Below are 25,281 nucleotides of genomic sequence, written 5' to 3' on the forward strand. Positions count from 1 at the left end.
AGATGAAGCTGGAGTCAGAACAGCCTCTGATTTTTAACGTTGGACTTTGTCTGCTCGCTACACGAATCTGATCTCTGTGTTTCTGTATTTCATTCCAAACTGCACCAAATTAGCGTCAGCGGCCCTCGATGCCTCCAGATCTACAGATCCAGCAGCAGGAGGCTCTGGGACACGTTTCTTCTCTGATCTCAGGATTCACTTGTTCACGTGTCACCAGATGTGATTTGCACATCGAGTGTTGTGAAACCAAATTCAGAGGATCTGTGCCGACGCTTCACTTTTATTTGAATTTAATATAGAACAGGACTCGGCCGACATTGTTCCAGAAGGACTTCCAGATCGGCCTGGGTCGGCGCGGCTTTGCTTCTGAATTGTGCCGGGTGTTTGGACCCCGATACTTAGTTTTAAAATGAAACTATATATTTGTGAGGACTTTTTAAAGAGTGGCGTCTTCAGAAGGAACCAATGGGCTTTGTAGCGACAAGCGGCCTTCTGCAAGGAAACCCGCTCTCTCGGGTCACCAACTCCGGGCGCCCTTAGCGCATTATGACTTCAGATAGCACTCAGGAAAAAGGGCGACCTCTGATAACGAGCTAGTTCAGTACTAGGTACTGGCCTGAGCGTCTGTACTGAATGTCTGACTCCAGATTCAGAAGTTTCCTGGTCAGCCACTTCACTCCTCTCTCACTTTAGGTTGCAGAGAGTAGGGCCCTGAACACATCACCTGGAAGGAGTTCCTTAAAGGAGCAGTTTGCTGCTGATCTGTAATGAGCTGTGTTAATGTCGGCAGTGTGGATGTTAAAGTAGAAGAATACTAACTTACCAGTCCGGAAGAGGAGGAAGAAAATGAAGACAAAAAGAGACAAAACTCTTTCTAGTTTCTTCAGGCGTGCACCCAAAGAGAAACTGATTTATTTTCAACAAATGTAAAAACAGAAGCCCCCAAAAGTTCCCCCTTTTCCTCCTCTTTCGCCCCTTCTTTATTTTCCCCTAATTCTTCTTGAGCTCTGGGGTCAGCAACTGAAATAATAATGGGCAGGAAGGACCTCAGCCCTTTTCCAAACGTTCATTGGCTGCTATAAGTTAGCCATCACACTGATTGGTTCTTACATTCTGACCTCACATCCTTCCTCTTCTTTATAGGTACCGTACACTTCCTGCCAGTAGTTGCAACACCCCTTTGCTCTCGTCACAAATGAACAAGAAAAATATAAAACATCATGTACAAAACTGTGATTGTGTAATCTTCTCATTTCCAAAGCATCCAGAGCAGATACAGCAGGTCTCAGTTTAAAAACAAGACTAAATGAGCATTTCTTCTCTTCTACATCTTAAATGCATCACACAAATGAAAATCACACACAAGAAGCAGAAAAGACATCAATCATGGGTTGTCACCATCTTTTTTAAAGAAAACCTTCTGTTCTTTAATCTCAAAATGATGTTGCTTTCATTTTCACAGTGGCTGCTGACGTTTAGGCAAATAGTGCCTTCTTTCCTGATTAAAATGATTATCTTGATGTCATCAAGACAAGTCTTACCGTTGACTAAAAATGATAGAAGCGTAAAAAGTAAAACTCTTGACCTTCCCCTCTGCATCACACCTTTTTTCACACCTCCCCTCATGTGCGCTAGATACACAAATGCGTCGTCAGGGACGCTTTAGCTTTTGGTTTAATTTACAGCAAAAGAGTGGACCTTAGCTTCCTCTGTACTGGAAACTAGCGTTATTTTGAGACTTGAGACATGTCTGTCCGTACCCAGACAAAGGTTTCTAGAGGCAAAGATGAGGTCCGGCACAAGATGCAGAGATACAGGACTTATTAAAGAAATAAAGACAGTATCTCAAATTAAACATCTTTCTTCAAATGTTCTACTTTTGTAATCTGAGCTCAGCAGTTAACCATTATCACTCTGAAAGCAAATCATGTTACTATATGGCTTGTAAATGTGTCAGGCAGTCAAACTGTGTCTGTGAAGGCCCCCCAAGAACCAGAACCAGAGGCTTATCCATCACTAGAAAAGAGTAAAATCCTGGACTGAGCTGATGGTGGGTTGTGAGGCAGCTGAGATGAGCTCCTTGGAGGTCCTACTCTGCTCCCTGAGCTCCTTCCTCTTCAGTCGGCCCTCCTTCAGCTGCAGAAACACCCGGGTTATAATAATCCAGCTCGATGTCCTCCTGCCTGCCCGGCTTCTGCCCCCTGCTGGCCTGGAGAGACATGACAGCACACACATGTGAGTTAGTGCATCACTCCTCCTCTTCTTCAGGTCAGTAAACACAGAGCGAGTGCTTCATCTCAGGCCTCTAAACAACAGACGTGTGTCAGTACCTTACGGTAGAAACAAAGGGCAGCGATCACCAACAGCAGAGTCAGCGGCAGGACGACCACTTTGATGAGAAGACCTGTTGGATCTGATCAAACACATGGACAGACATCACATCACACACATCATGAGTCCATCAGCTCCCATTAAACACAAACTGTAGAGACCTGAAATCTCCCAAAACCACTTCAGTCCGTCAGGAATCTCTATCAACACATATCTGAACGCAGAATCTGGAGAAACAAGCAGAGCCGTCGCAACCAGAGAAGAAGTTCAACTGCCTAAAGCCTCCAGCTGAAAGGGGGTCCTCGAGAAGGGCTGATTATGTAGGCCTACTTGATCCACAGCAATGACACGTGTATTAGCACCTTCTAAATACTATGATCAGTCGTAAGCCGGAATTCCCCTAACGAGGCCCCGCCCACTAGTTTGCAGCGTAGAAACCTCATGTGGGCAGTGCCCACCTGTAAAGAGCTTTGTGGTGGCAGAGCGAAGAATCTGGGGGCAAGAAACAAGCAGAGGGGCAAAGAAGTTCAACTGCCGAAACAGTTTATAGTTGTTTTACACTAAACAAATATAATTTATTGTGCTTAAAACGCAACACAAATCCAGCTGCTGCCCTTACAGCCAATGAGAAGGTGGAACAGCGTTGTCATGGCTACCAGCTACAGGTGTGCTGGAAGCTGCAGTGATGTTGACAGGTACGCGTCCTGCGTCTCGAGTCATTAAAATATATATTTATAATAATATATTTAAAATGTTCAGTTCTAATCCTGAATTTATTCTAGTTAACGTAACGTTAATCGTGATTATTTGAGGGTTCATGTGTTTATCGTTGTTGTTGGACAGAAGTAGGAGAACATGGTCTGGAAGCTGAATAAGCAGCGACATCAAGTCTGTCATCAGAAACTAATCAGTAGATCTCTGCAGCCTTTGTAATGAAGTTCGACTCTGTTTATGTAGCTGTCATGATAAAGAGTGAAATCAATAAGAAGATCTGTGAAGGTGACGTTTCAGCTGCTCTGCTTCAGCTTACCTGAGACAGTGAGAGACAGCCGACGGCTCTCAGAGGAGAAGTCATGAGAAAAAACATGGACGTGATAAACACAGCTGTAGCTTCCTTGGTGGGCGGGCTCTGCGGCAGGAAACAGGAAGTGGGCAGAGTGATTGACAGCTGGCAGGATGTAGTTGTGTGATGTGATGGAGGAGGTGAAGGCGAGCTGGAAGGAGCCTCCTGGGTACTGTGGCTGGATGGAGCAGCTGATGGTGAAGGTGGAGCCCCTGGACACCTGAAAGCCCTGCTGCTGGGCCTCGGAGACCCCGTCCACGGAGGAGGACGCAGAGATGTTGGGCTGAAGCAGCAGGTCTGTAAACACACAGATGATGAAAGGTCACATTCACCCTCCGTTCAACAAAATGGCCCCTGAAGAAGGAAGTGATGTCACAGGTCTGACACGGGTAACAAACATGGAGCAGAGCGATGACAGACTGTAAAAGGAGGGACTGGATCCACCTGGTGGGACGTCCCCAAACACAGAGACAGACAGACAGACAGGTTCCTCCAGGTGTGTCCTGTCAGGTGAAGCTTCCAGAAACAAGCCCACCTCTCTACACTTTAGGACGTCACTGTCCTGGAGAACTTTACAGTTCAGTCCAATGGAAACCACTGAGACACTGAGACAGAGGAGAGGACACACTGGAGACATTACTGTCATACATGATGTCATACATGATGTCACTGATGGGCTTACCTGAGCAGGTGAGATCCAGGATGGAGGAAGAGGAAGATAATGTACACACTCCCTCAGATTAGATCCAGACTGAACACAGTCAGACCTGATCCACCACACAGGTCTGACTGAGGACTCCTCTCTCTGTCCTACAGAAACAGCAGAGCCACAGTCCAGATCTCTACAGAACAGCTGCTGTCTCCAGGGTCCAGAGAGAGAGAAGGTCACTCATTGGTCTCCAGTCTCCCTGATTTTTCAGCTCCAGTGTTCCTGCACAGCGACTGGCTCCTCCCACCAACCTGACAGGCTCTGAACAGAAACCAGAGAGTCATCAGTAAAACAATAAAGTGAGTTTCATCAGAAGAGAAATGAAGCAAATCAAAGCTGCAGCTCCTCTTCTACCTGAGCAGGTGAGTCCAACAGCTTTTCCAGGTGAGCAGGTGTTTCTAGCTGAGCCTGAGCTTCTACAGTCCAGGAGAGCAGACTCATGGCCTCCACACTGGAACTCTTTGGTCCACATCGGAGCCTCCACTTCTCCATAGAGCGCCCCCTGGAGGACTGAAGGAGCCCCACAGCCAGCTCCCTACAGACCACCTCTGCATCCTGCTGGTCAAAGTCAGCTTCACACACTGAGGACCACCTCTGGTTAGACTTCACCTCCAGTCTGCCTGAGCACAGACTAGTCCCGTCCAGCAGCCTGACAGAGTCTGGAGAGATATAGAAGATGAAATAGAGATAAAGACAGCAGACACAAAAGAAAAACATGTCATGAAACAACAATTCAGTGATTCAAGGTGGACTCAGCACAACTCCAACATCAGTTCATCATTAACAACAGAACACATCTTTCTACCAGCACAGACTGCAGCAAGTTCACCAGCACATTTCCATTTAATACTCTGTCACACTTGTTCTCCACGTCTGAACACTTTCAACACTTGCTGGACTCTCTCCTTTGAAGGAGCTGCCAGGGTGGAGGACGCCACGTGGGCGTGGAGATACTGACGAGCCCCCGGCTGAGCTCAGCTGCTCAAAGTTGTGGCCAGTAAGCAGGGTTGGGGAGTAACGGATTACATGTAACGGCTTTACGTAATCGGGATCCAAAAACAGTAGCTGTATTCCGTTACGTGGCACACCTGAGGTAGTGTGAGCACATTTCACCTGCTTTCATACAGGTCGGTAAACTGTAAATAACCCAGAACTACTGACTTTATAACATCAGGCTTTACTAACGTGATTGTTTGTTAAACGTTTAGAGTATGTATGATGATTTCTGACATGTGTAAAGAAAGGAAGTCAGTTTGTCCTGTCAACGTTTTCCCGCGATGACGCCATGTTGGCTCTACGAATACCGGACATTTAAAGTTTATGGTGGGAAAGTGTTGTGACGGCTCCTGTTCACTGTAGATATTCCAGATGTCTGTTTGATAAGATGTTTATAATTAATATACCTTGCCAAAATGACTGACAACAGGTACCTGAATATTGATACGTCTGTTTTCTGCTAAATATATGGTTAGAACATGTAACATGAGCATTTTCTAGTTACATTTCAGTGGACTGTGATTATTACAGAAGGTTATTGTCAGTGTTGACACATTAAAGGGGCAGTACGCCTCAGCTCAAGTTAGATTAGACGTATATTAGACGTAAATGGTAGTGTTTAGAGCAGTTATATCCTGTAAGGAGAAAAGGTATTTAAATGACTAAAGATGTTTACTGAATGTGAAAGTCAATGGAAATGTGTTTATCACAGAAACAGTAAGTGACCAGAGTGAGAAGAGGTTTTATTGAAACGGTGAGAGTGTTAATATGTGATGAAACTTTATTGGACCTGGACATTGAACTGAAATGCTCAGAACAGAAACGTGTTGTGTTGACATGATTTTGAGTTGTTTAATAAAACAACCAGAGAAGCAATCTGGAAGGAAACGAGACGCACCGTCTCTTCATTGCTGCTGTTTCACCTGCTTTCATACAGGTTACATATCTGTGACTGAGGTACCCATCCCTGGGCCCCGTAACAGGTACAGTACAGAAAATAAAGACGTCATCAGATTACAGGTACATCTGGGATTACTCATAGGGATTACTTTAAGCAGGAAGTTTCCATGAAACAGAAACGCAGTGCTGTTTGCCTCCGTATATGTTTTTTATCTGCAGTCTGTGGTGTCAGGGCTTAAAGCAAGAAATCTTTCTGTGCTTGAAATGTGTTCGGGGTTTACTGCAAAGATGGAGGGTGGGGGGCCAGAGCCTGACTCTGTGTTGAAAAGTGATGGGGACATAGGGGCTCAGATTAGGGGTGTCCCAGGTGAAAAGAAATATACTTAAGCACTTTTTTTGGATGCACTTATCACATTTTAATTGTACTATACTAAGTGTATATTCAATGTGTTATTTTAAAAATACTCTCCAGTCATCCATCCATTGTCAACTGCTTATCCTGCATACAGGGTCGCGGGGGTCTGGAGACAATACCAGCTGACATCAGGTGAAAGGCGGGGTACACCCTGGACAGGTTGCCAGTCTATCGCAGGGCCTAATTAGTCAACTTTAAGATAATTGCACTATAGTTTAATATACTTAGTTGTGTTAAAATGGAACCACTTTAAGTACTTTCACTGTAATTTAAATATACTTATTTAAATTTAACTTGAAATACCCTTTTGTGCTGTACAGTTTAAATATATTTTATATGAAACCATTCAGTATGAGAATAATTCATTATTAATGCATTAAAAATACCTTGCAAAATGCCCTTTTAGCATAATAATAAAAGTCAGTAAAACATTTATTTTATAACAGACACATACAGAAAACTAAAATGCTTTAATTTTGTGGACATTACAAAATAACTTCCTGTACATTAAAAGGTACAGCAGCATGTATCACATCTTGACCAAAACACCTTTAAATAACATAAAATCAGTAAAATGAAAAGTACACTACACATCCCATCATTAATGTTACCCATGGGGGTCCCTCATACGGTTCGGACTCTGGGCCCGGCTCAGACGACCTCACAGCAAGCCGTCCCACTTCTGACACCATATGCGGCCAGAGGCGAGAGCAGTCACCCTGCCCAGATTCAAATCCAGGTCTACAGGGTACCAAACATGCAACTTTGACAGCAAGGCCAAAGAGCCAGGCTCGTTGGTATGGCAGTCCAAGCGCTTACTCAGCTGTAGTGAAGGTACTCAGTCACAAGCATGCAGTACAAATGGTGGAACCAAACTGAAACGGGTCACAATCCTTATCCTTGGAGTGGAGGGTCGCTTATCTTTGAGTAGGACTCATTGCATTGACACTATGGGATTTTATCACACAGCATCTGTGGAAGGGAAAAGGAAATATTTTGTCTATACCAAAGCAATATTACCTCTAATTAACAACCACTGTCAGATTTTTCATTTTGTTTAAAGTTGCTTAAACACAATGACATTACGTACACATGGAGTGAGTAGTGGTGCAATATAAAATGATTCTGTAGTGGGAGCATTATTATCAGTCATCAGAATACGCTACCCCTGAAATGATGTTATAATATAATCAAAAAAGAGAATATGTCATAATACTGTGAAAGTTATAGCTTTATGGGATTGGAAAAGGTAAGGTTTTTGATAGGGCAGAGCGACTCGATAGACTCGATAGATTTGCGCTACGGTAGTATTTTTCGACAAGGCAGCATAGATCGTCAGAACACAGGCAACCGCGGCAGAGCAGTAACGCGCCGTAGCCGGAGTCGGTGGATTTTAGGGATTAGTCATCTGTGAGTGAGGCGACGATCCCAGGAAGCTCTAAAAGAAAAGAAATGCAGTTGCAAATGAGATATAATAAATATTCAGTTAGGCCAGTACGTCCACCTAGTTTAGGTCTTCTTTTGCATATCAACACTGTAATTCTATTCTTATAGCAAATCCTTATTATCATTCTTCATTTACTTTTCTTGAGCTAAAGCAGGAAATTCCAACTCTGGGTTTAGCATTAAGTTGGTTAAAGTTGGCAAAGGGTAGGTTCAAGTTTTAAAAGTTGAATACAGGATCTATGACCACATAAATGGACATAAAGTTGAGCAGTATTTTATAAAACATCACATGCTATTATATTGTGTGGTGGCACATTGCAGGGCACAAAAACATTATATCAAGCGCGTCTTAAAACAATTCTCACATACCCGTGTACACTTTGACATTGCTGTTATAACTCAGTTATTGGTCACTGTAATGATTAACGTTACCCCCTCCGTGGCTGCAGTGAAGAGAAATCTCAAAAAACAGTGTACATTTAGAAGATAGACTTTTGAATAGTCTAACACAGATGCTTAGCTGGTGATTCATAGTAGCTTCAGTTAAACTTTGGAATGAATTTATACAAAAATGACAGCTGTGGTTATTGTGATGTCTTTACAGACTGTATGGGCAGGAATAATGATCACAGTGACCAATAACTTCCTGTAAACATGGAGTTTACGTGCGAGTATTAAGGTAGACTATAAAAATGCGAATCTTTAGCACACAGACAGCAACATATTAGTTGCATTTATTACTCTGATAAAGACCTCACTGGTCATTTTAACAGTGCAAAAGCAGAATTGTGGGCTCACACACATGCACCTTGTTAAAATCTCATTCATCAAATTCCAGGGTTACTGAGACTGTACATTACCGAAATTTTAGTAACATTAAAAATTGCCTTACAGCAAAAAGCAATACATTACTGTAATGTTAATTGCGTTACTTTTGTGACGAGTTACTTACAACACTGTTTATAAGGCAGACTAAAGTCACTGTTTCAATTATGAAGCTATTAAAATGATAACTAACGTTAGCTAATTAATTGGCTATATTAATCCACGTGCTAGCATTAGCTACACCAGAGCTATCCACCAAGGAAAATATTTAAAAACCCAGAGTGAGCTCAACTTTTGTAAACTTACACAACTGTGTTGTCTTGCTAACAATAAGAAACTTACCAAGATAGACTATTTTTTCCGGCAGTATCTGCGTCTGTCCTCCTGCTTGTACTTGCCAGGCACGCCTCTATAGCTCTTTTCACATTTAACTTCTGCAGGGAGCTGACCGGATATTCTTTCTTCTGTGTTCTTTTCTTATTATGTCTGTGTTGTCCACATTCGCCAAGTCCGGGTCGGTAAAGTAAAGCAAAGGAAACCTGAGAAACAAAATGATTTCTGTAGTGGAGCCTCCCATCGTGCCCCTCCCACCCCCCAAGCCCTCTGTGTCTAATGTGTAATTAAAATTGAGTCCTCCCCACTGGGTCCAGATTCCCATCATTCAGTCTTGTCCCCCACCCCAGGACGGGTCCAGGGGGCCCAGCCGCACAGATCCGCCCCAGACCCAGAGGTTCCAAAGCCCCGAGCCCCAGAACCCCACACCACCCCCAAGGCAGCTCAGTGCAGCCCCGACCCAAAGCCCAACAATCCCCCGCCCTCGCTGTGGCCCCTCCGGCAAAGCACAGAAGCGCCACCACATCCGCACAGCGTGCAAGTCAAAATCACCACCCACGCACCTCCAACAACCGCGCAACACCCAAGCAGAGTGGCTACCCACCCCGCAGTGGCGGCGTGCCGAATACAGGGCAAACACCAGTCCCTCTGTCAAGCCTGCGCCCCAGGCAGCCCCAGCGCCGCACCATCGCCCCCCGCCAACACCACACCATCAATCAACATTCAAAAAGACCAAAACAAATACAATCCCTCAACACCTGTCAATCAAGTCAGAATCCCCCACTCCCACACCGTGATGCGTCCAAGAATCAACCCACCCCCAGGAACACCTACCGGCAGCATGGGACCCTGAGCAGGAAGGCAGTACACACCCACCCCCACTAAGTGATAAAGTTGATCAAGTGGGACCAGAGAGACTGGAATTGTATCAATGTGTTTTTTTTTTATAGCAGACATTTTCTCCATGCTAATGTGATCTATAAGTGAATTCCTATATTGGGCAATACTTATAGTCTTTTTGGCCGTCCAGTTCATGAGGATAGTTTTCTTGGCGATGCATAAGGTAGTGAAAAGCATGTATGATGTGTCAACCTCTATACTAATGTCACTTAGGTCCCCCAGCACGCAGTGATGGGGAAACTGGGACGGGGTAACTTAGCCATATCGATAGGTCTTCACAAATCTTCCGCCAGAACTTTTGAACAGGTGTACATTGCCACATAGCATGCATGTAACTATCAGATATGTTACCTGAGCAGTTCTGGCAGATGTTTGACTGCATAAGACCCATTCTGAACATCCTTTGTCCAGTGTAGTGTGTTCTATGGAGAGTTTTATACTGTATGAGTTGTAGATTGGCATTTTTAGTCATTCTAAAGGTATTTAAACATATCTGCATCCAGAAGTTTTGGTCTGGACTAATGGATAGATCTGTCTCCCACTTTAAGAATGGGAGAGAGATTGAACTATCTGTTTTTAACAGTAACATGTATACTTTTGATAACAGTTTTGGAGGCGAGAGTTTAAGAAAGTCTGTTATCATTGGAGGTAAATCTAAGTCCATTATGTTATCCTTAAATCTAGCATGAATTATGGATTTAAACTATTATGGCTAATTCCATATTGTGCAACTAGATCCTGGAATGGAATAAAGTTACTGCCTTGCAATTCATGCTCTAGATGTCTTATCCCTTTGTCATACCACAGTGGGGAATTTAGTGTTTTCTTATTTTTCAGGATGTCAGGATCATTCCAGATGGGGTACATCTGCATGGGATAGGTGAAGACCCAGATATTTTGAGAAGTTCCCACCAAGCTGCCAAGGAAGTGCTTATATTAATGCTTTTAAAGCAGGTATGACGTTTGATGCTGGAACTGATGAATGGCATATCGGACATTTTAATTTCCTTACAGAATGTTTGTTCATCATGTCCATCCATGAGTGGTCCAGAAGGCTCTGATTGATCCATTTTTAGATACATTGTAGTCTACTGGACAGGAAGTAATGATAAAAATTTGGCAGTTCTAAACCACCACAAACTTTTGCTTTTTGCATAGTTTTAAAACTGATTCATGGGGGTTTATTTTTCCACAAAAATATTGAGATATTTGAGTCCAGTGATTTAAACCAGACAGCAGAGGGTTTGGTGGGTAACACTGAAAACAGGTAATTGATTTTAGGTAGGACCATCATTTTTATGGTGGAGACTCTTCCCATGAGTGATATAGGTAATGATGTCACCGTACAAGGTCATACTCCATTGATTTAAGTAAAGATATGTAGTTCAGCCACGTCACTTCTGACAGCCTGGAGGAAATAATGACACCCAGATATTTAATATTCCCAGACTTTAGCATTGTGGTAGATATACTCTGAAAATCACACTTTACAGGCAAAACTATGGATTTACTCCAGTTAATGGAGTGCTCTGAGATGGATGAGAATTTATCTATGTGTGATTGTCTCAGAGAGAGAAGTTTGTGAGTTTAGGAGGAAGAGTACATACATCATCTGTATAAAGGCTTCTCTTGTGGTGTATATTTTCTGTTTGAATTCCTTTAATATTATTATTTTGTCTGATAGCAGCTGCTAGCGGTTCTATAAAAATGGCAAATAGCGAGGGAGAGAGTGGGCAACCCTGCCTGGTACCCCTCTGGAGATTAAAGCATGGAGTGGTATGATCGTTTGTTCTGACAGAAGCTCTTGGGAACTGAATCTATGAAAGAGTTTCCAAATCCAAATTTGAAAAAAGTAGCGACTAGAAATTTCCAATTTACTCTGTCAAATGCTTTCTCTGCATCTAAAGAAACAACTGTAGTTTCCAGGGTATGAATAGTGGCATAGTCTATTACGTAAGAGAGAGAATTATACATAACATTCCATCAAACTCATTTTTGACAGCTATTTCCGGTCCCGCCCCCACACCGGATGTCTGTGTGTAACTGATAAGAGGGTTGCGTACATCCTTCCATTGTGTGTTTTTGACTGATAATTGGAGGAGGTTTTTCATTGATTTAAAGACTTTATTAAGTAATAAAACTTGAATGAATTACTTTATCATTATAAAAGTATAGCAGTGAGTTATAAGTAAAGGAGGAATCTCCGGGGCCAGCAAAGGATCAGTAGGAGGTTTCTTCATTGATTTGGAATCAAGTCAGTCTTTATTATTAAAAACGTGAAGAATAAATTGAAATAATTACAGTAAAGCAGTAAAATGGTATAACGGTGAGTAAAAATTTAACAGCATTATAAATTACCTTCAACAGCATGCAGCAAAATAAGAGTGAGCTCCAAAATTAAACTTAAGTTAAACTAAAGTAAAATCTTTGCTAAAGCTTTGTGTGACAAATTTACCATCATTAAAGAACTAAGGAATAAACTGAAATAATTACAGTAAAATAGTATAACAGTGAGTTAAAATTAAACAGATTTTTAAATTACCTTCAAAAGCATGCAGCAAAATAAGAGAGTTCCAAAATTAAACTTTGTGAAATCTTTGCTAGTGCTTTGTCTTACAAACTTGCCATCATTATCACTCCAAAGCTGTAGCCTAGTCTTAAACTTGTGAGTCTTAAAACTTTAATCCTTCTAGAGTCTGTGTCTCTTCTTCTCTGTCCTCTCTCTTTCTGGTGTAGCATAGGCTGTCCAGGGTGAATTGAGGAATGTGCTCCACCCCCCGCACCTCCTTCCATCCCTCCCCTCCCCTTAAATATTTGTCTAGATACTGTTTGGTCCACACTGTCTTTGGTGTGCATTTTAGTGCCATCCATGTTGAGTTCAATGTTCATGTGCACTAGAGTAGCTCTAAGTTCTTCACCAAATTAGAAGTGTAATTTGCTAATGAAAATGTAATTTCATAATCAATACTGTTGTCAGCACAACGGTCAACTTGAGGAGGGCTCCTCAGCAGTACCAGCCTTGGAAAAAGTGAACCCTTTTCCCCTCTTATGTGGCGTGGTGTGAGATGTAAAGGGGAGTATTTTAATAAATAAATGTTGCATTCATGAATGCTCAACTTTAAACATAATAAGTAATAGTCTTTTCTCTTCTGTTAGAATGCTATTTCTGTGAAGGTGGTAGTTAAGTGTTTTAATTTAACTTTTTTAAATCTTTGGTTCACCAATATACAGTCTATTGGAACTTGATACGTGCAAAGCAGCAAATATTATATTTACATAGGGTAAAAACTTCCTTGTGGTGTTAATTTATTGTGATTCTTCATATGCATCACTTTACAAATTTCTACAATAATCCTCAAGGGTGGGTTCACAACTTCTCTTATCTTTTAATTTCTTTTGGTGTAAGTTTTATGTTCGATATTTATAATCTAGACTGTTGCAGTGCATCCAATTGTTTTCATTTCCCTTTTAGTGGTTTGATTCAGGAACCGGACCTTTAGGTGTGAACCCACCCTTGAGGAAACTTCACAAAAAATTGCCATCACTTTCATGATGTCCCTTGATGACTTAATACACCTCCTAGCCAGTTGCTGTAGAAAACTCTGAAGCTAATGAAAATGTAATTAACATTGCTTTGAAGTTTTAGATTTATAATATCCTGTAACTGACATAACACTTGTAGTAAAGTTGTAAATATTTATACATATGTATTGTTTTGGTTAGAATGGATAAGATTTTTTCTTTTTCACCGTGTAACAAGAACACAGACGAGAGGGACAAACAGGCGAACATGAGAAGGGAAGGGCATGAACCCCATGGTAAATACACAATACAAATACAAAAGTATGTGTTTTACTATCAGTTCAGAGTCATAGTGAGCCATCAACTCAGTTTTTAGTGCCACAACAACCGGTGGGACATACTAATGTATTTGTCATGATATGTAATTCTGTTACTCAAAATGCTTCTTCACAGCAGGGGGCTTCTTTGTTGTTCTGCAATAACCTAATGTTGACATGTAAAACCACTGTCCTGCTTTAAGACCTGTCTCCCATTGCTATCTAACTTTGTGATGACACACTCACGAACGTTAACTTCGCAAGACACCCTCCAGGACACGTCAGTATGGGATCCTTCTTGTGATCAGCGGCCCTCCTGCTTAACACCAATGCCGCTACTCATTGCTTCCATGAAACCACAGCCCCGGTCATCCTGGATAAACTCCCGGAACTGCTCCACTCACTCCCAACCTCCATTTGCCGTGTAGTCTTGCATGTCGGGGGGAAAGATTGTAGCTCGGGGTGCTTCTGAACTGACAAAAAAGGATTTAAACAAACTTCTTAAGTTCTTAAACGGCTGTGGAAAATCCGTTTTTATTTCCGGCCCTATTCCCACGCTCTGTCGCGGAACAGAACGTTTTAGTAGACTTCTTTACCTTCATTCCTGGCTCCAGCCAGCTTGCAAAACTCATGGCTTTGATTTAATTGACAATTTCAATCTGATCTGGAACCGTTCCATGTATTTCTGGACTGATGGGGTTCATCCCAGCAGATTAGGGAGCTGCAAGTTGGCTGCTAATATCCAGCACACTGTACAATGCGCCCCACGTGTCTGCCTAGTTACGCCACACACCCCCTCCACAGAAGCTGCCACTTTATGTCCACAGCAGCACAGACCTGCGCTGTTTCCATCAGTGGCTCCTCCTGGCAGTTACCCTCATCTTTGATTTTGACAAGTATAAACATGCATCACTCTCATATTCCCATAGTAACGGCATCTGTTCAGCCACCTAAATCAAAAGTGAACAGAAAAACAGCTGTGCCTAACAACTTATTAAAGATTAATACAACTGCTCCAAAAGAACATAATAGCATGAAAATTAAGTGTGGGCTATTAAATGTCAGATCCCTCTCTTCAAAAGCTGTACTGGTTAATGAATTAATATCGGATCATAATATAGATTTGTTCTGTTTGACTGAAACCTGGCTGGGACATGATGATTGTGTAAGCCTCAATGAATCCGCTCCTCCCAGTCATAGTAATACGCACATACCTTGAGGCAACTGGCCGAGGTGGTGGAGTTGCAGCTATTTTTCATTCAGACCTTTTAGTCAAGTCAAAACCCAAACTAAGTTATGGCTCTTTTGAAATACTTGTTCTTGGTATTTCAAACCCAACCTGGACAAATATGTAGCAGATTTTATTTATCGTGTACCGTGCTCCTGGTCCTTACTCTGTTTTTATCAGAATTTGCAGAATTTTTATCTGACTTAGTTCTTAAAACAGACAAAGTAATGATAGTAGGTGATTTTAATAATCATGTGGACGTCAAGAATGACAGCCTCAGTACTGCATTTAGTTCACTGCTTGATTTGGTTGGCTTCTGTCAAAGTGTTCATAAACCCACACACTGTTTCAACCATACCCTTGACCTAGTTTTAACATATGGTATTGAAATAGAAAACTTGGTGGTGTTTTCTCATAATCCCATTTTAACTGACCACCATCTATTATCTTAGATTAGTTTCAATTGTTGGACTTCAAGCCAATATGCCTATACTAGATCCCTATCTGATGGTGCTGTAGTTAAGTTTAAGGATTCAATTGCATCAGTGTGTACCTCTATTACGTGTCTCATAAAACCTCCTGTAGACTCCTATGCTAACGTCCATCCCTCACAAATTAATCCTTTACAAATCAATCATCTCATGGACAGCACTACAGGACTGCTCCGAATGAAACTGGACACTGTTGCTCCTTGGAAAAAGAAACTGATTAAACACAGAAGACACGAGAGGAAATGGCGTCTTGCACATCAAGAAGATTCTCATTTAATATGGCAGGATAGTTTGAAAATGTATAGGAAGGCCCTCCGCAGCGCCAGAGCAGCCTATTACTCAGAATTAATAGAGGAAAATATTAACAATCCCAGGTTCCTCTTCAACACTGTAGCCAGATTGACAGGAAGTCACAGCTCAAAGGAACAAGGTGTCCCTCTTGACCTCAGTAGTGACATTTTTATGAACCATTTTAACGACAAAATTTTTGTTATTAGAAATAAAATTCAGCACCTCCTGTCTTCAATGGATGCCAACCTGCCCTTAGTCTCCTTAGAAGCACCTTTAAAACTCAGTAGATATTTGGACTGTTTTGCTACCATCAACCTTCACCAACTTCAGTTGTGTCCTTGTCCAAACCAACGACCTGCCTCACAGACTCCATCCCAACCAAACTGCTCAAAGAGGTTTTGCCATCAGTTGGTACTTTTTTGTTAAAGATTATCAACCTTTCTTTAACAACAGGCTATGTACCTCAGTTTTTTAAGGAAGCGGTTATTAAACCACTTCTTAAAAAGACTATTCTTGATCCAGGGGTTTTAGACAGTTACAGACCGATATCTAACCTTCCTTTCATATCCAAGATCCTTGAAAAAATTGTGGCAAATCAACTCTGAATTTTTGCATAGCAACAACTCATTGGAAAAATTTCAGTCAGGTTTCAGAATGCATTATAGTAGAGAGACAGCACTGGTAACAATTTCTAATGATCTTTTAACAGCATCAGATAAGGGATTAGTCTCTGTATAACTCTTATTAGATCTAAATGCGGCATTTGATACAATTGATCACCATATTTTACTACAGAGACTTGAACACTTAATCGGCATTAAAGGAACTGCGTTAAGCTGGTTTGAATCCTACTCATCAGATCACACCCTGTTTGTACATGTAAACGATAAGTCTTCTCTGCACAGCAGAGTCACCCATGGAGTTCCACAAGGTTCAGTCCTTGGACCTATATTATTCACCTTGTATATGCTTCCGCTAGGTAATATCATTAGGAACGACAGTAAAATTTTCATTGTTGATGACGTTATACCTTTCTATCAGACCTGATGAAACCAACCAGTTAACTAGGCTTCAAATGTGCAATAAGGATGTGAAGACCTAGAGGTCTAATAATTTCTTGATGTTGAACTCTGAGGTTGTAGTACTTGGACCCAAACTCCTCTGAGACACATTGTCTGCAGACATAGTTGCCTTGGATGGCATTGCCTTGGCCTCCAGCACCACCGTGAGGAATCTGGGAGTTTTTTTTGATCAAGACCCGTCTTTCAACGCACACATAAGCAAACTACAAGGACTGCCTATTTTCACCTCTGCAATATTGTGAAAATTAGAAACCTTCTGCATCGAGATGATGCAGAGAAACTTGCAGAGAAACGCATTTGTTACCTCAAGGCTTGACTACTGTAACTCCATGCTTTCAGGCTGCTCAAAAAAATCTCTTAAGTCTCTTCTCTCCAGTTAATACAAAACGCTGCTGCACGCATACTGACAAGAACCAGTAGGAGAGATCGTATCACCCCTGTTTTAGTAACTTTGCACTGGCTCCCGGCAAAATTGAGAATTGATTTTAAAATACTTCTTCTTACATACAAAGCCCTTAATGGTCAGGCACCATCCTATCTGAGAGAACTCATTACACCATACTGCCCCACGAGAACACTGCGTTCGCAAAATGCAGTAGTAATACTTGTAGTGCCTAGGGTCTCCAGATGTAGAATAGGAGCCAGAGCCTTTAGCCATCAGGCACCTCAGCTGTGGAATCAGACCCCTTTTCCATATTTAAGAGTGGGCTACAAACTTTTCTTTTTAGTAAAGATGTATTTTGTGAGAAGGCTTATAGTTTGGGTTAGGGTATCTTATGAATTTGTATACATTTTAATTGTCTATTTTATTGTATTTATTATTAGTTTTATAATTGTCTATTTTATTGTTTTTTTAATGTGTGTTTCTTTTTTCTGCAAATTCTATGTGTCTCTGTTTTCTGTAAAGTGTACTGGGACCACACAGCTGGTGATTTTACACTTTAATAAACTTTGACTTTACTTGACTCACTCCTTTTTGAAATAAAATCTAGGTCTTTAAGCAACAATGCATTAAATATCCAACTTCTAGTTGGACCTTTTTTAGTAAGAGTAATAGAAACTGATGCATGGTCACTGATAGTGATAGGGTGAATATGAGTGTCCGAAAGGTACGTCATAATTGAGCTGCTAACCAAAAAATACCCAAGCCGAGAATACGAGTAGTGGACTGGTGAAAAGAAGGTATATTCTCTATGAGTGGGGTGGTGAGAACGCCAAACATTGCAGATCCCAAAATCGCTCATGTATTGTTTAAGGGTATCTGTTGATTTCCAAATACGGTGACCACCTGGTCACTGAGGGATTTAATTGAACCTTTGAGGACCTTGTTTTCCACCGCCAGCTCAACCACCTGTTTCTGACTGAACTCCAGGGATTCCTGCAGAGCCTGAAACTCTTTGTGAAGTACTTCCACCAGAAATAATCGGGCATCAAAGCTAGCTCGCTACGTTAGTATAAAATGTGTTGACAGCTTCCCAAAGCATCTTGTGCCTAAACCTAAGTTAGCAATTGTATGCATGTTGACCGGCTAACCCTGCTGCTAGCACATCGGCCTGACGCAGCTGGGGTTAGCCTCCTTTGTGTTGCTCATTATTAAAAATTAAAAATGTACTGTTGAATAAGGTTTTTAATATCTAAAGTGTAGTTCTATTACATCATAGTGAACAGTTTCATCTCCAGTGATTAAAAAAAACATTATTTCATCTCAATATGAAAGATTTAGTTGGATGATTTTGAAGAGGCAGATTTGCGGTGACCTTCTTTGACTGACAGAAGTGAGAGAGAGAGAGAGAGAGAGAGAGAGAGAGAGAGAGAGAGAGAGAGAGAGAAAGAGGGCAGGAGAGGAAAAGAGAGCAAAAGAGAGGGATGGAAGGAGAGAGAGAGGGGAGGGAGGCAGCCTACACAATATACACACAGAGGTACAGACAGTAAAGGTGATGTTGCAAGTGACTAAATGAAAAATGGTACAGATATTTATAATAGTGTTAATGATAACCATCGTAATGTTAATGATTATAATAACAGTAAGACTAGTAACAATAGTTGTTGCAGCAGAGGGTGTTGAGCAGGAACAGCAGACATGTTTCATATGTACATATATATATCTTGGTGCATTCAGCTCCTGATTTACTGAGGCAGCAGCTCATTAGACTCCGTCATGGCTGCCAGAGACAGTCTGCTGCCATTCTAGCTGCTGAGTGTGAGTCAACCTGGGTACATTACTGTCAGAGATGATGTCATAGATGATGTCACTGATGGGCTTACCTGAGCAGGTAACAATCAGGATGAAGGAAGAGGAAGTTGATGATACACACTCCCTCAGAGCAGATCCAGACTGAACACAGTCAGAGCTGATCCACCACACAGGTCTAAGTGAGGACTCCTCTCTCTGTCCTACAGAAACAGCAGAGCCACAGTCCAGCTCTCTACAGACACCAGCTGCTGTCTTCAGGGTCCAGACAGAGTCACTCACTGGTCTCCAGTCTCCCTGATGTTTCACCTCCAGTGTTCCTGCACAGCGACTGGCTCCTCCCACCAACCTGACATCATCAGGCTCTGAACAGAAACCAGAGAGTCATCAGTAAAACAATAAAGTGAGTTTCATCAGAAGAGAAATGAAGCAAATCAAAGCTGCAGCTCCTCTTCTACCTGAGCAGGTGAGTCCAACAGCTTTTCCAGGTGAGCAGGTGTTTCTAGCTGAGCCTGAGCTTCTACAGTCCAGGAGAGCAGACTCATGGCCTCCACACTGGAACTCTTTGGTCCACATCGGAGCCTCCACTTCTCCATAGAGCGCCCCCTGGAGGACTGAAGGAGCCCCACAGCCAAGCTCCCTACAGACCACCTCTGCATCCTGCTGGTCAAAGTCAGCTTCACACACTGAGGACCACCTCTGGTTAGACTTCACCTCCAGTCTGCCTGAGCACAGACTAGTCCCGTCCAGCAGCCTGACAGAGTCTGGAGAGATAATAGAAGATGGCCTTTCCTCATTTTCTGGTTTAATAAAACAATTTAAAATCTGAAACTGTAACAGAATATAATGCAGAGCAGCTCTCAGCTTTCAGATATGTTTCTCCTGTAGATCAACTTTTATATCATCACTGCTGAATCAACGCAGACGTGACTGATTGAGGTAACCTCTTTAAATTTGCCTGTGGCACCTTTTTATCTCATCAATAATAAATGAAATCATTTTAATTCAGTTAGAAGCTCCTGGACTTTAATAGCTCCTGTGTTTCAGCAGTTTTCTGCTCATGTTCAAAGTTCTGCACATTCACAATCTAACTGGGTTCTCTGACATTTCCAGAATAAAGGATATTTTGAGAGGTCAAACAGGATAAATCATCATAAATTTTGTAAAACTTTGTAATCAATCCGCACCGTGTGGAAGGGATCCATAGCACGGGTTGCACCACTACTATCCATGGTAGTGTGGGGATGTTTTGTTGTGCAGGATCACAGCTCCTGTGTGTCCTCATGAGGAAAGTTCAAGATGGCTATCTAAAAATGGGCTTTCTATTGCATCAGACTAGGCAACTTGATGAGTTTATTTTTTTTAAGTAGCCCATTAAAATATTCCTGCAAATGCAGTGAAGAAGTTCAAGTTCTAAAATTTGTGATTTACTTTCATTCATAAAAACGTCTCAAACCATCCCACTATTTCGAGCCAACACATCTATGGACGCACATCATTTTAAAACAAGACAGTGATCTGGTCTGTCTTTCAGTCAAGGTTTAGTTAGTCTGGGCTAATGGAAGTTTCCCCTTCTGACAGAAGCAGAACCTGAACTAGACTGAACTAGATGAGACAAGGAGGAGGAACAGGAATCTCATAGACCTCATCTGTGCTGTCTGTCTCATGTTCACCATGGCAGCACTAGTAGGTCTACTGGTGCCAGTGGCGGGTAAAGTACTCAAAATCTTTACTCAAGAAAAAAAAATTACTCAAAGAGTAAAAGAAAAAAACTGACAAACCTATTTCATCTGCTGTTCATCAGGTTAGAAACAGCTGCTGTGCAACATGGTTATTTCCAGGGAATGCAGTTTGTTTTGCCTGCTGATTATCTGTAATTTAGCTATTTCTACAATTATTTTCCTTTTTAAATCTCCATGAACTTATTGATAAGATCACTTTAAAATATCACTTTTGCTGCCCAGCCAACTTTTGTTACCTGTGCCTTTTATTATGGACATGTAGCCAACCAAACCTGTTGCTTTGCAGCAGCACAGGCTGCCAGTAAAATCTGATTATTCCTAAAGCATCTAAATAATCTTTAGAACAAAGAATGATTGTGGCAGTAACAGGGAGCAGCTTTTGCTGAAGCAGGTAAAGCTTCATACAGAAGAAGCTGTGCGTCATGCGTAAAACCCAATAGGACTGTTTTATCCACCACATTCTCTCTCTCTCTCTCTCTCTGAAAAATAAATAACAGCTGGTAGCTGCTGAGTGAAAGATGCATCTGTAAAATGCAGATTACAGACTGGAAGTTCTGAAGGTATGAATGGAAAATGTAGAGAAATTAATTAATGCTGCAGACATCATCACTGCTGCCTTCAGCTAGAAGGAACAGCAGCACAAAGAAAAGTCTGTAATATTGAGGCACTTTGCAACAACAAGTTATGTCCATCAGGAAACTCTGGGAATCACAGAGTTGAGGCAGAGAGAGAAAACTAGAATATATTTTATTCATATATCTTTTTTTTTTTAAATACTGGTTTTATTTATTAAGTACAGGATGGTCACATGGCATAGTCTGGAGAAATAAAGAGCAGAACAAACAGGCAAACAAAACTAATCAATCAAAAGAAACAAACAAACACCAACTTAGGCTCATATAGATAAGAAAAAATAAATAAGAAAAAAAATAACCACAAACAAATGACCCTCGGGGTTACAGTAGTGTGCTGTATGAACAGTCAAGAAAATCCCTGCAGCATGATATTAGAGACACCAGGTTCTACATACTTCAAATAGGGTTCCAACATTTTATAAAAATGGTCCGCTTTGGAATGTAATATACATGTAAGGTACTCTAATGGTACAAAATCAAACACCACTCTTTGCCAGCCTCTAACAGTTGGTATTTTTTCATTAACCCACTGCAATAAATTATTCTTCCTCGCTGCATAAGTAAGAATACAATACAGCCTCTTATTATGTTTTGATGTTAAGCATCGGCTTGGGAGGCCCAATATGAGAGACAAAGGGTCCATCTCCAGTTCTATATCCAATATCTTTTCTATTTCGGATAATACTAGACCAATCCATTTGCAGTTTCGAACATGACTAAAAACAGTGAGTTAGGGTACAAATTTCTGTCCTGTATTTAAGGCACATGGGTGAGATAGCAGGATGGAAGTGATGCCTGCGGTTGGTGGATATGTGCACTCTACGTGTAATCTTTAACCAGGCAAGTGCACACATAGACATCAAAAGGGGCTTGAGCAGCTGCCCTTTTTATTCCTGGAGAGAAAGTGCCCTTTTTTCTGTGGTGCTTTTTTTAAAATTTTTGAAAAATAATATATATTCCTGTTTGCGCACAGCTTCCCTGTCAAACAAATATATTTATTGAATAGTATATCTCAATTTCAGGACAGGAGTTCTGAAGCGCTCCCTCACTCTCTCTCTCCCCACCTGCGCCTCTGCGCAGTGGCGCACATCTGCACATCACACACAGACCTGCAGGCAGCAGCAGCGGCCCCTCCCAGCAGTGTTTTTCTTAGCTTGTGTTGAGGTGAGTGGCGATGAAACAAAAGATTAAACTACCACTGCCTCGAATTTACTGCTGATTAGCCAAAGACAAATATAGTTAGCCTGTGTCTTGCTAGCATGCATGCCTCATGAGCTAATAGCTAATGTAATAAGTTAGCTACAGTTTAGCTAAGGCAAATAGATCATGGCCATACAGGCCTACTGTACTAAATGGGGACCCTACAGGTGAATACAGTGTGTGTGTCTAATAATGTCATCACATCGCAAACTAGGTGTTAACTAATTAAAATGCGCACATTTGCATCTAATTGACAGGGCAATGCAGGCAAATAGGATAAACAAAATAACTAAAGCATATCACCACAGAACTTCCCCAGTTAATGACTTACATCGAGAGTCTTTCACCCTGAAATTTAGAAATCTGAATTGGTGAATTTAGAAGAAATCTGCAGATGCAAACATATGGAGGATAGTAGGTTTAAAACAAACTCCATCTAAATGTTGATTTTGAAGGTTTTATTTGATGATGATACAGACAGTCTTCCCTCAAATGTGAAACTAAGTCACCGTCAGTTATTGTGTGTGTGTACGTGCATAGCAATAATAATAATGTATTTGATTAATACATTAATCTATTCAGGCAATTCAGTATTCTGTTGCTTGGTTGTGTGAAGCTAAAAAGTTATTTTGCTTGTGAAACAAAAAGTATTTAAACAATTAATTTTAATCATGCCTGCAGCACAATGCCAAAAAAAGAAAGGATGCAGAAAAGGAAGGAGAAGGAGCGCCAGGAAACAGCCAAGAGTAGTAAATCGCTAAATGCATGGTTAAAACCAGGTACCAGAAGCAAAACCCAAGAGAGAGCAGATAACTCAGATGGTGAAGGTGTTACACCTGAGAGAGCAGTTGAAATCTCCAAAACAACAACTGAAAGACAAAAGGAGGCTATAGAGGCAACGACTGACACAGATTACAAAGATGATCAGGAAATCACTGTCCGTGGTGAAGAGGGAGAGACTATATTGAAGGGGAAACGGTGGATAATGTTGAGTTTGAGGAAGCAATAGAAGATGATTGGGTTGAGGAAACTGTTGGTAGTGTAAAAGGGGCCATATAAAAAATTGCATCCTTAAAGTATCCAAAAGATCCCGCACACAACACTCCACTTCATTACCCTTTTCAACCTGGTACAGAAACTCTATGCATTTCTCACCAGCTCTACGAAAACACTGCATTTGTGAAATGCCAAAAGTCCCTGAACCCTGGAGAGCATGTAATCAAACTGCAGAAACTCTGACACACATTGGGCATGCAGAAGAAAAAGCCCAGAAGGCCCTCCATAAAGTGACTGACATTACAGAGCAGGAGCCTCCAGATACTGCTGCTGGAGATGCCAGGATGTACCTTAAAGCCATAGACTTTGAGTTTTTGCTCTGTCTTGAGATTGTCACTCCTGCCCTTGAGATTGCCACTCCGGCATCAGAGGAAGGGATCAGCATTCCCAAAAAACCCCCGGGACAGCAAAGGCAGAGGAGTGTGCCTGCAAAGTACAGCCGAAGTACTGGTGCAGCCACAGAGAGCCACTCCTTCCAGTCAGTAGAAGACTACTACAGAGTAAAGGTGTACTGTTCATTCTTAGATGTTCTTTCTCAGGAACTACAAAGAAGATTTAGGGGAGAAGGTGACTCACAGTCCAGTAAAATACTGAACGGACTCCACAGTTTGACAAAGGCCAACAACTGGATAGGCAAAGACGCAGTGGGTCCTGACTCTCTTGAGGCCATTCACACACTGTGTGAATTCTATGGAGGAGAGGAGCAGAAGTTGAAAACAGAGCTCAGGGTTTTTCGTGCATCTTTCCCAAACACATCCACCATGAAGGAGATGTTAAAAACACTGAGAGATAACAGTGGACAGGATATCTTTCCAACACATAGAAATCTGGCCAAGTTTATTAGTGGACCAAATCCATGACAACCCAGAGTTGAGACCAGGAGGCAGAGTCGCAGTCTAACACACTTCTCTGCTCCTCCATTTCAGGAGTTACTTAGTGAAAATCCTATAGTGACGGTGTCTGCCCCCCGACCATCGAAATTATTTAAAAAGGTAAAGAGAAGAGGAGCTGTGCATAAAAACCTCATAAAAATTAAAACCACAAGAGCAATAGTGCAAACGAATAGGAGAGTTAAATGTGGACCTCTTCTAAAGGTGTACTAGTAAATGAACTAATATCAGATTATGATATTGATTTATTTGGTCTTACTGAAACCTGGCTGGGTGATGGAGAATATGTTAGCCTAAATGAATCCACCCCTCCCAGTCATATTAATACTCACATTCCTCGAGGCACAGGCCGAAGAGGTGGAGTTGCAGCTATCTTCGACTCTACCCTACTAATCAGCTCTAAACCTAAACTAAATTATAACTCATTTGAAAGCCTTGTTCTTGGTCTTTCGCACCCAAGTTGGAAATCACTGCAACCAATTCTCTTATAGTGTACCGAGCACCTGGCCCGTACTCTGAATTCTTATCTGAATTTGCAGAGTTTTTGTCAACTTTAGTCCTTAAAACGGACAAAGTTATTATTGTAGGGGATTTTAATATTCACATGGACGTTGAGAATGACAGCTTTAGTACTGCGTTTATCTCTCTGTTAGATTCCAGTGGCTTCTCTCAGAGTGTTCATGAACCAACTCACTGTTTTAACCACACCCTCGACCTT

At 41.6% G+C, this 25,281-nt stretch overlaps 1 protein-coding gene across 1 annotated transcript in view; it reads right to left on the reverse strand.

Moving 5' to 3' along the window:
- Positions 1–1,533: 1,533 nt before the first annotated feature.
- LOC119914850 (scavenger receptor cysteine-rich type 1 protein M160-like) overlaps positions 1,534–25,281 on the reverse strand; it is a 55,809-nt gene continuing 32,061 nt past the window's right edge. The window contains exons 10-14 of the mRNA XM_038734394.1: positions 19,499–19,804; positions 19,115–19,405; positions 3,362–3,691; positions 2,331–2,413; positions 1,534–2,209 (exon numbers count right to left, since the gene is read on the reverse strand). Of these exons, the coding sequence (XP_038590322.1) occupies positions 2,090–2,209; positions 2,331–2,413; positions 3,362–3,691; positions 19,115–19,405; positions 19,499–19,804 (1,130 nt within the window). The 3' untranslated portion in view covers positions 1,534–2,089. The remainder of the gene's footprint in view (positions 2,210–2,330; positions 2,414–3,361; positions 3,692–19,114; positions 19,406–19,498; positions 19,805–25,281) is intronic.

This window comes from Micropterus salmoides, unplaced genomic scaffold (genome assembly GCF_014851395.1).
Source record: "Micropterus salmoides isolate LMB-PRFRI ecotype aquatic unplaced genomic scaffold, ASM1485139v1 Ms_hic_scaffold_20, whole genome shotgun sequence".
Taxonomy (NCBI): Eukaryota; Metazoa; Chordata; class Actinopteri; order Centrarchiformes; family Centrarchidae; genus Micropterus; species Micropterus salmoides.